The sequence below is a fragment of the Ictalurus punctatus genome, chromosome 3 (assembly GCF_001660625.3).
Source record: "Ictalurus punctatus breed USDA103 chromosome 3, Coco_2.0, whole genome shotgun sequence".
In the NCBI taxonomy this organism is placed as follows: domain Eukaryota; kingdom Metazoa; phylum Chordata; class Actinopteri; order Siluriformes; family Ictaluridae; genus Ictalurus; species Ictalurus punctatus.
Window position 1 is genome coordinate 24636225 of NC_030418.2, and position 15054 is coordinate 24651278.

General features: G+C 40.3%; 1 protein-coding gene across 2 annotated transcripts in view; it reads left to right on the top strand.

Annotated features, from left to right (window-relative positions):
• The window catches only part of LOC108263736 (adhesion G protein-coupled receptor A1), a 249881-nt gene that overhangs the window by 42866 nt on the left and 191961 nt on the right, over nucleotides 1-15054 (top strand). For both annotated transcript variants that reach the window (XM_017464813.3, XM_047154070.2), the window contains one exon: nucleotides 13694-13765. In XM_017464813.3, the coding sequence (XP_017320302.2) occupies nucleotides 13694-13765 (72 nt within the window). The remainder of the gene's footprint in view (nucleotides 1-13693; nucleotides 13766-15054) is intronic.

The following is a 15054-nucleotide window of genomic DNA, read 5'->3' on the forward strand; positions in this document are numbered from 1 at the left end:
ACGTGCTTGAAGTGCGCATAGACGATAGGACTTTGTTTACAATGGACATGTGCACTTGTTTTGCTTTTTGTCCTGTCCCCTCCCTGTTCAGTTATTGGCGGAGGCGCGAGGGTGTGTTTCCAAGTGTTACCAGCTGTCAGCAATTAAGGTAATTGTGACTGGTTATTTAAACCCCTCATGTTGCTGTGCACGTCATGCAGTATTAGAGACTGATGGGTGTAATTGTGCCACGTGATAAAGTTTCCATGTCCTGCCTAGTTTCTTGTTTCTAGTTTCATGTCATAGTTAAACGAGAGTTTCATGTCATAGTTAAACGAGAGTTTCATGTCATAGTTAAACGAGTGTTTCATGTCATAGGCAAACCAGAGTTTCATGTCATTGATAAACGACAGTTTCATGTCTTAGTTAGACGAGAGTTTCATGTCATAGTTAAACAAGAGTTTACATGTTATTGTTAAACAATAGTTGCATGCCATAGTTAAATGAATATTAGAGGTAATGAAGTTAGATGTGTAACGCGCTATGCGTTAATATTTCTATGCCCTGCTTTGATTTCGTGTGTCACGCCTCAGTTCTAGTTAATGTGTATCTGTGTAAATGTGCTAAACAGTGGCGGTTACCTGATTTGTTCTAGCTTTGTTTCATGGCCTTAGTTAAATGGTTTTCATGTATAGTTTTTTGTTTCATGCTATAGCTAAACACTAGATGAGTACAGGTGTAAAACGGGTTGATGGATTATTGTGCTACGCTGTACTGTTTTGTAGTCGTGTTCTACATTTAGTGTTTCATGCCTCAAATCTTGTTTCGGTTTTGACCCGTTTCCTGTACTAGTGACTTTACTCCTGTGCTTACTTCCTGTCTGTCTTGTTTTGTATCAGAATACCGTGCCTAAAACCATGGAAGTAGCAGGAGAACGGAAGAAACGTAGAGCCCGGAAGTCTACGCCTTCCGTCCCCGCTTTAGACTCAATGCAATTTCCACAGTGGACATTCATGGAGCTTCCAGATCCATTTGATGGGTTTTTAGGCTACCCAGAATATTTCTTTGTGGATTGCCAGTTCTATTTCTCTAGCCTATTAGACCCCAAGCCTGAGGAGAAGCTATGGCTCCAATTCATGTGGTCCCGGCTCTTTGGACCGGCCCGTCAGTGGGTGTAGCTCCTATTAGCTAAAGAAAGTAGGAGCCTTGATAGTGTAGCCAAGTTCGTGAAGGTATTCATGATGCGGTTCAGTTTTCTGGAGTCGAAGGCAGACCTAGAACATCTTTTGGGGGGGGGTAAAGCTGGCAGGCAGACCTGCCCTGCTGTTTACCTACTACTGTGCAGGCAAAGGAGGTCAACCAGGCGACCCCAGAGCTCCAGCCTGAGACCTACGGGGAGGTCTCAGCTCCGGAGCTCCAGCCTGAGGTCAACGTGGCGACCTCAGAGCTCCCCCCTGAGGTCAACATGGCGACCTCAGAGCTCCAGCTGGAGACCTACTGGGAGGTCTCAGCTTCAGAGTCCCAGCCCAGGTTAACGTGGTGATCTTGGGGTCCCAGCCCGAGGTCAACGTGGCGACCTTGGGGTTCCAGTCCGCGGTCAACCTGGCAACCTCAGGGCCCCAGGCCGAGGAATCTGTCCCGCTGTTCTGTCCCAGCGAGGAAGCTGTCCCGCTGTCCTGTCCCGCCAAGGAATCTGTCCTGCTGTCCTTTCCGGCCGAGGAAGCTGTCCCGCTGTCCTGTCCCACCGAGGAAGCTGTCCTGCATTCCTGTCCCACCGAGGAAGCTGTCCCATGTTCCAGCCCCGCAGAGGACATCCCTCTGAGCTCCAGCCCCGCAGAGGACGTCCCTTTGAGCTCCAGCCCCGCAGAGGATGTCTCTCTGAGCTCCAGCCCCGCAGAGGACGTCTATCCGAGCTCCAGCCCCGCTGAGGACGTCTCTCCGAGCTCCAGCCCCACTGAGGACGTCTCTCCGAGCTCCAGCCCCTCAGAGGACGTCGCCCAGCATTCCAGCCCCGCTGAGGACGTCACCCCGAGCTCCAGCCCTGCGGTGGATGTCGCCCCATGCCCTAGCCCCGCTGAGGGTGGTGCTCCGCCTGTAGGCTGCCCGGCGGAGGCCGCCCTGTTTCCTGATGCATCAAAGGACAGATTACACTGGGGACCAGGACCCCTGTTGGAGGGAGGTGTTCTTTGGCGCTCCTGGAGGAGTGCCTTGGGAGGGGGGTTCTGTCACGATCTCACTGGCAGATGGCGCTGCGGCCACGACGTGCACGGTCAGCAGGAGAGCACGTGCACGTGCTTGAAATGTGCATGGACGATAGGACTTTGTTTACAATGGACATGTGCACTTGTTTTGGTTTTTGTCCTGTCCCCTCCCTGTTCAGTTATTGGCGGAGGCGCGAGGGTGTGTTTCCAAGCGTTACCAGCTGTCAGAAATTAAGGTAATTGTGACTGGTTAATTAAACCCCTCATGTTGCTGTGCACGTCACGCGGTATTAGAGACTGATGGGTGTAATGGTGCCACGCAGTAAAGTTTCCATGTCCTGCCTAGTTTCTTGTTCCTAGTTTCATGTCATAGTTAAATGAGAGTTTCATGTCATAGTTAAACGAGAGTTTGATGTCATTATTAAACGAGTCTCATGCCATAGTTAAACGAGAGATTCATGTCATAGTTAAACCAGAGTTTCATGTCATAGTTAAACGATAGTTTCATGTCATAGGTAAACGAGAGTTTCATGTCATTGTTAAACAATAGTTGCATGCCATAGTTAAACAAGTATTAGAGGTAATGAAGTTAGATGTGTAACTCGTTATGCGGTAATATTTCTATGCCCTGCTTTGATTTCATGTATCACGCCTCAGTTCTAGTTAATGTGTATCTGTGTAAATGTGTTAAACGGTAGCGGTTCCCTGATTTGTTCTAGCTTCGTGCCATTGCCTTAGTTAAATAGTTTTCACGTATAGTTTTTTGTTTTATGCTATATCTAAACGCTAGATGAGTACAGTTGTAAAATGGGTTGATGGATTATTGTGCTACGCTGTAGTATTTCGTAGTCGTGTTCTACGTTTAGTGTTTCATGCCTCAAATCTTGTTTCAGTTTTGACCCCGTTTTCCCGTTTCCTGTACTAGTGACTTTAGTGTGCAAATAAAGACTTTACTCCTGTGCTTACTTCCTGTCCAAGTCTTGTTTCGTAACATTATGTAAGAGAACACTTTTCAGACAATAAACATACTGAAAGCTGCTAGGTTTTGCTGCAAAAATAAGAAGCAAGTGCAACAGTCAAAATCTCCAGAAGAACTGTGACTGGTTCTGCAAGATGGTCAATAAAACTTACCAGTTAATTTCCTTATAAAACTGCAGAAAGTGCACCTGAGACTACTTTTCATTAAACTAAATATTGACTTTGTTTCATTTATTACTGTTTATTACTGCAAGTTATAGTATGTTTTTAAATGTAGAAACATTTAATTTCTTTATTTTTGAAGGCATCTTTTCTGTACCGCATTTATTTGCATGTGCCTAAGATATTTGCACAGTACTGTATGAGTTTCTGGGATGAGAGGCAGAGGTCTGCAAGATATAATTAATTAGCAGAAGGTACCGAGAAAATGTGAACATACAATACTGACTGTAGCATTGTAATCTTTGCGAAAAATTATGAAAACTAGATATTCACTATATACATAATAACAACTAATCTAATTTATTCTGCATAATTAGAGTTTGAATAACACACCACATGAAATTGCTTCCTATAATTATTTTTGATTAAGTTGCAGCTTTTACCAACCTGAATATGCAGTTATTTAATCAAATATATTTCCATGCTAAAGAAAATGGAAAAGAAGCATAGGACCACCGCTAACCAGACTGACCATTTTCAATGCAGCAGTGACACGGATGTGTGTGGTGCTGGTATGAGCATTTCAGATGCATCAGTGTTGTTGGGATTTTAAAAAACCTTAATGATGAGAAACCAGAATTATCGATCTAACACCAGTGTAGTGGTCAAAACCTGACACAGATTAATAGCTAGGGGATGATTAACACAAATTGTGCCTGGAAAGTGATGAGATGTATACTGTTAGAAGCCATTTGATGCAGGAAGAATACACACATACTTAAGTATGTGAACCCTTTTTGGAAGCTAAGATCATTTCCTTGAGTGTAGGCTCTTACTGTACACTTACATAATGGATTAAAAAGATATGTTAAATAAAGTGGCTAGAAGGAATACACAGTGTTTAACGACCCCAACAGTACTGATCAACAGCTCTTGACATATTTTACCATGAATATGAATGTGCTGAATGAAGTTGAACAGACATTCTCATTTAACCACTTCATTTTTCAATTTCTTGTCTTCACCCCAAACCTCACAGATGTGGTCTTTCATCAGAATCAGATCTCTTTAAATAAATGCTGAAGTGAGATTTTGTAATCTTGGCATCGCTTCTACTTGTGGTTTCAGCTGACTGATTTTCTATATTTGTGCCTGCTTGTCTGCATTAATTCTCAAAAAGCATACATGACATGTCTTGGATATTTTTATTTCTAATGCTCTATGTAGAATAAAACTCACATCAGAGATGTGCTCTGAATTGCAATTGTCAGAAAATGATTATGTGCCAACTGCGTTTGGGATGAAGTGTGATGAATGGAGCATTCTACCTGTCACTGATGTTGCTCTTAGCGCTGAATTAGAGCATTTTGGCATGTTGAACGGTGCTTTTATGGGTCAGTGGCTGTTGCTTGTGATCATAAATTGTAGTGTATGTGGAGTAAGGTTCAAATCCTTAGTCTCAGTATGTACAACTGAAAGCTCTTTGTAATGTCTGGCTCATGTCTAGGAAGGAAACAGGAAGGGGAAGCAGTATTTCAGACAGTGATGTCATCACAGACACCTAAATGACATTGTTACACAGGTTTCCTCTGAGCTCAGAGTGATGGCTGAAGCGAGTGTGTATGTATAACTCTTTTTGTGAATGTGTTCCATTCTCAGCTCTGTAAATTGTTCTGAACAGCAATTCATCTCTCTTTTGTTCATTAGTGCCATGAAAACTCTTCCTGTGTGTGGGGGGATCTGATGTTATTTGATTGTTACCTCAGTTAACTGGGTTGCCTGGAACAAGCATCATTACCAGTATACCGGCAACACTACAGAATAAAAGCTTGGTTTGTTTTGAAACGGAATTGAACTCTGAATTTATTCAGAGAGAAAAGAACAATTATAAGATTTTTCTTCAGATGGTCTCCAACAAGAGTCACTTTTAATTTAGTTTTTTTGTGCAGTTGTCGGAGCTACTGTATCTAACTGTTAATTAAGCTACCAATCTGAAAAGACTCTTCACTTTACTTTGTTCTTGGATTTATCACTGTCTAAGAAATGTCCTTCCCATGACATGGCAGTTTTTAGACAGTGATCAGATTACTCCTCAACCAACCTCCAAAAACTCCTTAATTGACAATTTGTTTCTATATCCATCTGTGGAATATTTCCTGCATGACTTACTGTTGATGCATAGCTGTCATAAGTTTAGTGGATACAGTATTAGTTATAATTATAGAAGTCTTCTCCTGCTCTCTGTCATCTTCCCTAAAACCTTCAGCCTTCTACAGTGAAGATGTCTTCTTAGTGACCTCATCTGGCAGGGTCTTACAAAACTTTTCTTCAGTAGCAATACACACACACACACACACACACACACACACACACACACACACATCTATATATATATATATATATATATATATATATACATACACAGTGGGACACATACAATGGCTTTCTCCAACGACACACATACACATATTTTTCTCCAAAGCCTCTATGTGTGGAGTGTGACCATTAGGCCATAAATCTCCACATTAATGTCACAGTGGGAGCGGGTGGTGTAGCAGCTTGGCTCAATGAGCATGGATAGGGACTTACTCACACACACCTACATACACTGTGAGGGCAGAAACTAATTAGGTGCAACTGCTGGTGAAATATTAAGTGCAACTGTTAAAGTTTGTCAGGAGTGTAGCACCAGACATTGATACTGTATGGACTGCTGTGGAGAAAGTATAAATGTCAAACAGAGTTTAAGGGAAGAAGCATCGTTTCTGTTTAAATCTCATTTTGACTCTGACCAGCTGGAGAGCTTGTTCTTCCACTGCATGGGATGTTTCAGTGTTTACAGCTGGTTTACTATTTTCCCAGACTGGAAAATGCTAAATTGTTCATTAGTAACGGCTGCATAGTTACCTTAATGCTCATTTTCTGTGAAAACTAAAATTATTTTTCTACTATTTTTATATTGTTTCAGATTGTTTTAGTATTATTATATTTCAGATTATAGCACAGTTTTTTTTTTCAGTTTACAAACTCGAGTTACGGACTCACAGATTTGGGAGATTTGTGAAATTCCAGCATAGATGAAAACAATCAAAAACTAATAAATGAGGACATCCAGCTTTTTTGATATGTGTTGTCTGGAAAGTATCTTCATTTTTGCTCCATGACTGTAGCTATTGTGTTATTTACTGGGTCTAACTGACGTTCTTCACACCACTGTACAAAAAGTTGCCACTTGAAAGCATACAATTTTCTCATGGATGGTGCTCTAGTGTTTAACATGGTCTCTACAACCTTGGTTGAGAGACCAGAATCCATGAGCTGGTGCCCCTCAAGGGCCAGACCCACAGTTTCCATAGTTCAGACCGAGAGTTCCTCCAAACGTGAATCTCAGGAACTTCCTGTGACTGGGCAATATTTCTATGTGGAAATATGCACATTTTAGATCTATCGACACAAACCAATTCTTGAACTATATCTGAGGAATGATAAGTTTGAGCGTCAACATCTTGAACCTGTATGTCTGAAGAGTATGGTTCAGATTATGCAGATCTAAAATTGGCCGCATACTCTCGTCATTTTTGTGAACCAGGAAATAGTGACATGAGGTACATGTTCTATGGCCCCTTTGTCCAAGAGAGATCTTACTTACTGCACTAAGTAGTCTGTGCTGACTACTGTGGTGAGCACACCTCTGAAGCAGGGGAGGAGGTTTCTCTGAACTGGACCTAGTAACCCTTTTTTTATCGTGGACATAACCCACGGAGATACATTTGTCAGTAGTTTCCATGCTGCCAGATGGTCTTTAGTGACTTTAACTATTTCACATTTTGTTGGAGGGAAAGCATCATAAGTTAATTGCCCTGTGACAGCTCGCTGACCAGAGAACACTGAAAACTTGGGATGACATTGACTGGGGGGGCCCTACAATAATACTGCCAACTCGCCAACTGTGCCTCCCTCACATTTGTACTGGCTTGGGCAAACTCGACACAACGGGGCAGGAACTGGCTGGAAGCCACCGTTTGCTTTTTTGCCACCCGAAACCTTCCGACGATGGCATTAGCCGCGCTGCCGAACAGGTGAGAAGGTCTAACAGGGGCGTCCAGAAGGGAGACTTTATATTTAACTCTCATCCCCAAGTGGTTGAGCCACAGGTGCCTCTCCGCTGTGACCAAGCGCACGAAAAATCTGTGGCCCGGCAAAGCTCCGGCACCACCTTGGGCCCAATTCCCTCCTGACTGTCGAGCTCATTCAGCAGGTCTGCCTGGTAGGTCTGCAATACTGCCATTGTATGCAGAGACCAACAAGCAAGACTGGCTGCTGCATAGGCTTTGCCAACCAATGCCCAGGTGGTCTCACATGGCTTGGATGACAAAGCTGGTCCCCGTAATTTTGATGCCGTTGATGGAGAGAGGTAGAGGAGCCACCTCCACCTTCAGCATAGCAAAATAACCATACTGTTTATTCCTCATGATGGCCAAATAATCCGACGCTGTGGAGTTGCAAACACGACTGGTGTACAGCTTTCCCCAGAAGCACGGGGAGTGGTGCACTTCTGGGGAAAAAGGGGAAATTTATGTTGTGTGAGGGAGTTTTTGTTTTGCTGGGAAGGAAGCGCTCTTCCAGCATGCCATGAGTCTCTTCCTCTTCCCCGGGCCAGTCTAATTTTAATTTCTCAACTGATCACTTTGAGCAGCTCTTTATAGGACTGAAAGTTGCTCACCAATGATGCACTGGCTCCCATATTCATTTCTTTCATTAGAAAACTAACATTCTATTTACCAAAAAAAAAATTATTTAAATGGATGACTTGGAGAGAAATATTCTGAAAAGCAGCCAGCAAGTGTCCAGCATAGGTGGGAATTCCTTTAATACTGTTTAAAAAGAATCTAAGTAACTGGTTGAGAAAATGCCAAGAACACATTCTAGTCAAAAAGGGTATCTACTGTGAAGATGCTAAAATAGTAAATTATTTTGATTTATTTTGGATTTTTTTATCACAACGTAATTCACATAGTTCCATTTGTGTTATTCCAGAGTTTTGATGATTTTATAATTATTGTAAAATGTGGGCTTTTATACATACATATATATATATATATATATATATATATATATATATATATATATATATATATATATATATATATATATATATATATATATATGTATGTATGTATAAAAGCAGTAAAACAGAGAGTAGTGAAGAGTTTTTACAATGTTTGTTCACACAAACAACAGACATGCGGCTTTGCTGAAGATAAATAAGCTGATGAAGTGATTTACAGGTGCCATTTATAGTCAGGTGACATGCGAAATGTCACGTCACCTGACAACGGCAAGCCTATAAATTTGCCTGATTTTACACAGACTTCTGATACCGGTCGGACACGAAGGCTTTCCCACAGCACGAAGCTCACTCAACGTTGAGTTCCCTTTGAAAGTGAAATCATTGTAGGTGTGAATGACACTAGTACACACCATACACACCCATCCAACTCTGAAAATTTTTTAGGTTGTGTGCATTAACTTTGGCCAACATTTCACATTTTGGTTAATTTTGGCTAACAAACTTGGTTGTTTATGAAATTAAAATACGTGTAAGATGTGTGCAATGATATGATGTACATATACCTTTTCTCAGATAAGTTATTAAATCTCTATTGAAAATGTACCATACCTAGCATGAGTGTGTTCCTTTGTACCTGCTGCATGAACTGTTGTGCAGGAATTCTGACCTTCTGCCCTGATATGAAATCACAGTGTTATGATAAACAGGACAAAATCTAGTCTTGCATGCATGCTGATAAGGCTACATTCTACTTTGACTTTTTTTAAAGAGGCAAATGAGGGAAAAACAGTTTCACTCTAGAGCCCTACTGTCAACACAGTCTCATATCACACAGTCACAAACAACAGACTAGCTAGCTGGCTAAGGTTAGCTTTTCCCTGTACCACTGTGTTCTCTCCAGAAACACATCACATCTCCATCCAAACAAAGAAATTTGCAAGGTGAAAATCTTTAGGAAGCATTAATAAATTAATACAGTTATTGTCAATCATTCATTTTCTGATAAGGACAGATCATTCACTATGTCTTTGCACCATTATTTTTCTTTAATTAATACTATTATTAAATTAGTAAATATTATTAATTCTCTTGCCAACTCAGTGTGGTATGTAATAGATTATTTTCTCGAACACACATAGAACATGACCACAGAAGATGCAATAAGACTTTATTAATGCAATAAAATTTAGTAATGCAATAAGACTTGAAATTATTGACATTAACAATAGACTCTGTCAGTATTAAACAATAGAAAGTAACTGATTTGTAATTTGTAAATCATTACATTTAGTGAGAGCCAGCGTCCACAATTTGTATTTTCATTAGGTGAGGTATATTGTTTTAGCGGTTAAGTTCAACCTTGTGGAACATGGAGGAAATTGTCTTAGGCCCAGGTTCAAAACATTTTGGTTAAAAACTTACATTTGTCCCAAATAAAATGGTAAATGAAGATGGGTTCATCAAGGTTCTTAAATTCAAATGTAAAATAAAATACCCCTTTACAGGCCCTGGACTTTTTATCCTATGCCCCCATTTCTTCAAATACTGTATAACATTAATATAAACTTCATATGCAAGAAACCTTTCAATATGATGACTGAAGAGCTACTGTATGTGTAATAAAACAAGCATTAGAATAGAGGAGCTAAGCAAATTTTATAAGACACATTTAATACACACCCAGAATTATTGGTTAGTTTGGATAACAAGGGTGTTATCTGTCTATTTATGAAACGATAAAAAAGTGGACAAATAAGTGTTATATTCAGTCAAAGTGCACTTAAATTTTTTTAATACTCAAATTAGATCAATACTTCAGCTTTATGTGCTTTAACTTCCTTGGGGAATAGAAAGGGTTGTAGGTATATAACTTTTAAGACAAGTAATAGAGTTAAAAAAGGTCTCAAAATTAAGTAAAGATGTGTCTTTAATCTATTTCCCACAAGTGCGCACACACCCACCATCAGAAGGCTCAGCAAGCATGTGATCATGCAATTTCCCGTCTGTTTCCCGATTACTAATAAATGAGATGATTTGCAGGTTTGCATGCTGATTGGTGGATTCAATTATTGTGAATTGCCCTAAGTGTGAATGAATGTAATAATATGCCTGTGCACTGTGCCCTGCGATGGAATGTTGTCTCATCCAGGGTGTATTCCCGCCTCACAATCAGTGCTCCTAGAATAAGGTTCTGGATCCATCACAGCCTAAACCAAGATAAAATAATTACTGAAGATGAATGAAATGATAAAAGATAAGTAGTGAACTGACCAATGATGGTTAACCATAAATTTCCTCAGTTACATATCGTGACCTAAGGTTACATAAGGTTCTATCTGGGTTAATAATGAATGGTAGACAGAACCTTATAACACCAATGTATAATTACATAGGTTAGCCGTTAACTGCTGAACATACAAATACTCATGCCATACAAAGATAAGCAGTGAAAGAGCTTAATAGATGAAAGAAATGGAGGGGTGAAATGGAGCTGAATGGGTATGTTTCTTAATTGTAGACACACCCCATTAATAGAAGACAACAGTCATTTTTCAGCTTTTAATGACCCTCTCACTCAGATGCTAAATGCTTAAGTTTTTTTTTTTTTAAACTGCTGTGGATTTGCAATCAGAAATATCTTTCTCCTGTAAAAAGGTTTGACCTGAAAAGCTTCATACGGAGCCCCCCTAGTGTCAGGTAAGAAAAAAAAAATACAGCCATGTGTAATCAGTACCCTCGGTTTTGTAAACCGTACCCTCGGTTTTGTAATCCCTACCCTCGGCTTTGCAATCCGTACCTTCTGTTTTGTAATCCGAGCGCACTGTTTTTCCAATCCGTGCTCTCAGTTTTGTACTCTGTGCGCACTTCCTTCTTCACTTTTTACTATAGCGAGCAAGTGACCATAGGACTTTTCGACAGCGTACATCTGCCTGATAAATCCAATTTATCAAAGTTTAAGGGTAGATTTAATGCTATGTTGTGTTTTGAATTGGACGTTTCACAGCTTTTGTTGTGTAACGTTGTCTTTATTGTGCTTTGCACTCCAAACCCAACGATTAGCTTCCCAGGCTTTCTTGTTAGCCAAACTATCACGCACTCAGGTCATATCAAAAGGAGTTGGATTAGCAATGTTATGAACTTCTATGGAAAAAAACAAAAACAACTACAAGGGAAGTAGAGAAAATTAAGAATAAAACAACAAAAATTAATTGCACAAATAAAATGTATAAAAATGTATAAACAAAGGTAATTCCTATGATTTAAAACCTAAAAACCTACATTAAAAAAGTAAACAAACCATTTGACTCTACTGTCTTATACATCAGAATCATTGTTAGCAAAATTCATTTTCCACTTAAATACTGTGCATGTTTCCCATTTTGCTTTTATGGCCCTTTTTGAGCCAGTTCTCTAATCAGCAGGCGTCAGAATGATTGAGCACATGTGTGTCAGTTATGTCTCCTTACACCGTTGCTGCTCCCAGAGCTCCTTCAGAATCCTGTCACTCCCCTTAGACAGACGCAGGAAGTATGAGGACACAATTTTAGGAAGTTTGCTTTAGCCCCGGAGGAACACACAGAGTTCTGAAATCATTTAATGTATTTTTAGTGTACTGTGTGTGCGGAGGCTGAGAGGGCGGGCCAAAGGGAGGGGCTGATTGCTAACGTTCTGAGACTCTGATCTGATCACTGGGTAGCATTCTACATCTTTAATCCAGCGCTTTAGCTGAAAGTGAAGGCCCTGTTTTTGGAATGTGGGCTCAGAGATGACACTCAAAAAGCCCAGTGGAGGCTGATTCCTTTAGATTCGACTGTGCCTCTAAACACACAGTGTGCATAAAGAGAATGGGAGTGTAATGAGGATGAGAATGTCCTCTGTGGCTTGCATTAGTTTAACGAGCATGTGTGTGTGTGTGTGTGTGTGTGTGTGTGTGTGTGTGTGGGATTACTGACCATCTGCTTTGAAGGGCAGACCATTATGTTGAGAAGTAATTGGTCCCCTCGTGCAGCTCTAAAACCCACAGTGATGTGAGGATTAAAGTCCACACAGACATTAAAGAGAATGAATGTGTGTTTGCGTCTGCAAAGAGCTTCAACATACAATGAATTGCATAAGTATTCGATCCCCTTTAACTTCTTCTCTCAGTTGCTTCTCTGACTAATCTCCTCCTTACCAAGTCACTGACTTTTGGTGGATGGCCTCATCTAGGCAGAGTCATGCTTGTACTGTGTACAGTACAGTTTTAATAATGGATTTATAGGTTGGGCAGCACAGTGGTATAGTGGGTAACATTGCCACATCACAGCTTAAGGGTCCATGATGTTATTCTGAACTCGAGTTACTGTCTATGTTGAGTTTCACATGTTCTCCGCGTGTTCACACCGGTTTCCTCCCACTATCCAAAAACATAGAGGTAGGTGGATTGGCAATGCTATATTTTGTCAGCATGTGTGTGGATGGTGCCCTGTAATGGACTCACTGTTATCAAAGATGAATAAGTGAATGATTTAATGATGCTCCATGGTATGGTTAAAGTTTAGGATTTTTTAAATAAACAAACCCCAATTGATGATTTTTCAGAACTTTGTACCAGAATTGTTATGCTATATGTTTACATACTGTAGGTTCTCTAATTCGATCTTCCAGAAACAGGTGTATTTACAGTATACTGAAATCACATTAATTTGTGGATTCCTTCAACTGATTATATAACTTCTTGATTCAAACTGGCGCGGTTTGCCTCGCACCTTTTGGGTTGAGGGTTCGATTCCTGCCTCCACCCTATGTCACAGAGCTAGCATATTCTCCCCATGCCTCTGGGTTTTCCTCTGGTTCTTTCCCCCAGTCCAAAGACATGTGCTGTACGCTGATTGGCATCTCTGAATTGTCCGTAGTGCATGCATGTTTGTGTGTGTGATTGTGCTCTGTGATGGGTTGGCACTCCATCTAGTGTGTCCCCCACCTCGTGCCCTGAGTCCCCTGGGATAGGCTCCAGCCTCCCCCACTACCCTGTGTAGGATAACCAGTACAGAAAATGTATGGATGATTCAAACTGGTTGCATTGAAATTAATTTAGGGGTTCACAGCAACTATATTGACTATATTAAAATCCATATTTCCCCCCACTTCAACATTAAGGGTCATTTTGTGTACATTCCTAACATGCAGTCTTAATTATGTCCACTTCATTTTCAGGTTGTAAAACTACAAAATGTGGAAATGGTCCTAGGGGGTTTGGGGGACACAGTAGTTTGTTAAATAATGTTAAATAATGTGTGGCTCTTTCTCCTTCTCTCTGTAGGGACCTGAGGAGTAATTTGATTAGTACAGTGGAGCCTGGAGCATTTTGTGGATTGGCTATGCTGAAGAGGCTGTGAGTATGAAATGATAATGTGTGATGTGATAATATGAGTGTGATAGGATAATGTTTGATCTTTGATCTGTTCAACTTGATTAGAAAACAGGCTCCACTTCCCTTAGGCATGTGTATTCATACCTGTATTTCAACATCTAAATCTAAAATAATAGTTTCAAGCTAGCGTATATATATATATATATATATATATATATATATATATATATATATATATATAAAGTGAGAGTGGAGGTGAGAGTGCGCTAAATTAAAAAGGGAAGCAATGTATTATAGTGTCAGTTTGGACAAGCGTCTGGAATCTAATCGCTGCTTTTTTACTCTCTAAACAACATTGACTATTGCTGTAGATGATAGGCACAAGTCCACACTTTGGTGGATGCAGTGCATGAAGAAATGTAAAACTCTTCACTGCCTGATGTGTCTGTGATGCCAAACAAGTGTCTGTAATCAGAAAAGAGACACCCTTTGAGGCTATCACTACTGCTTAAGATCTATGTGTTCAAAGCACTTTCACATACTCACCCACAGATCTAGGCTTATTGAAATGTAAAGAGAGAGCATGCATGCTACTTGATGTATGGAAATAAGCTAAATGAAAAGATCCACATCTCACTAATAATCGCACATAATTAGAAACATGATCACACTCTTTCTCACTCAGTAAGGTTTTATTTTTCAATTGCAATGCAATTTATTGGCATATTAATCATATAACTGATACTAACTCATTCTAATACTGAGTAGGACCTTAGAACAGCTGCAGTCCTTCATGGCATGAATTCCACCAGGTGTTGGAAGCATTCCTTTGAGATTGTGATGCATGTTGACAGATAAGCATACCAAATTCTGTCCCTGCCATCTGCATATTGCAGCAGATATCAAGATTAATCAGATCAGACAATATTTTGCCAATTCTTCAACTACCCAGTTTGGGTGAGCCTGTGTGTGCTGTAGTCTCAGATTCCTGTTCTCGATCCAATGTGATCTTCTGCTGTAGTAGCCCATCTGCCTTAAGGTTTGACATGTTGTTTGCTCTGAGATGCATTTCTGCACAGCATGGTTGTAAAGAGTGGTTATTTGAGTTACCTTATACTTCCTATAAGGTCATAAGTGTCTGGCTATTCTCCTCTGACTTCTCTCATCAGCAAGGCATTTCCTGACTGTCACTCACTGTGTTTTATCCCCTAGGTGTTTTTTTTAATGTTTGATATGAACATTAGATAAATGTCTTTGTTTCGTCATGCATACAAGTCACCTGGCAAATTTACTTTAATAACACAAACAAA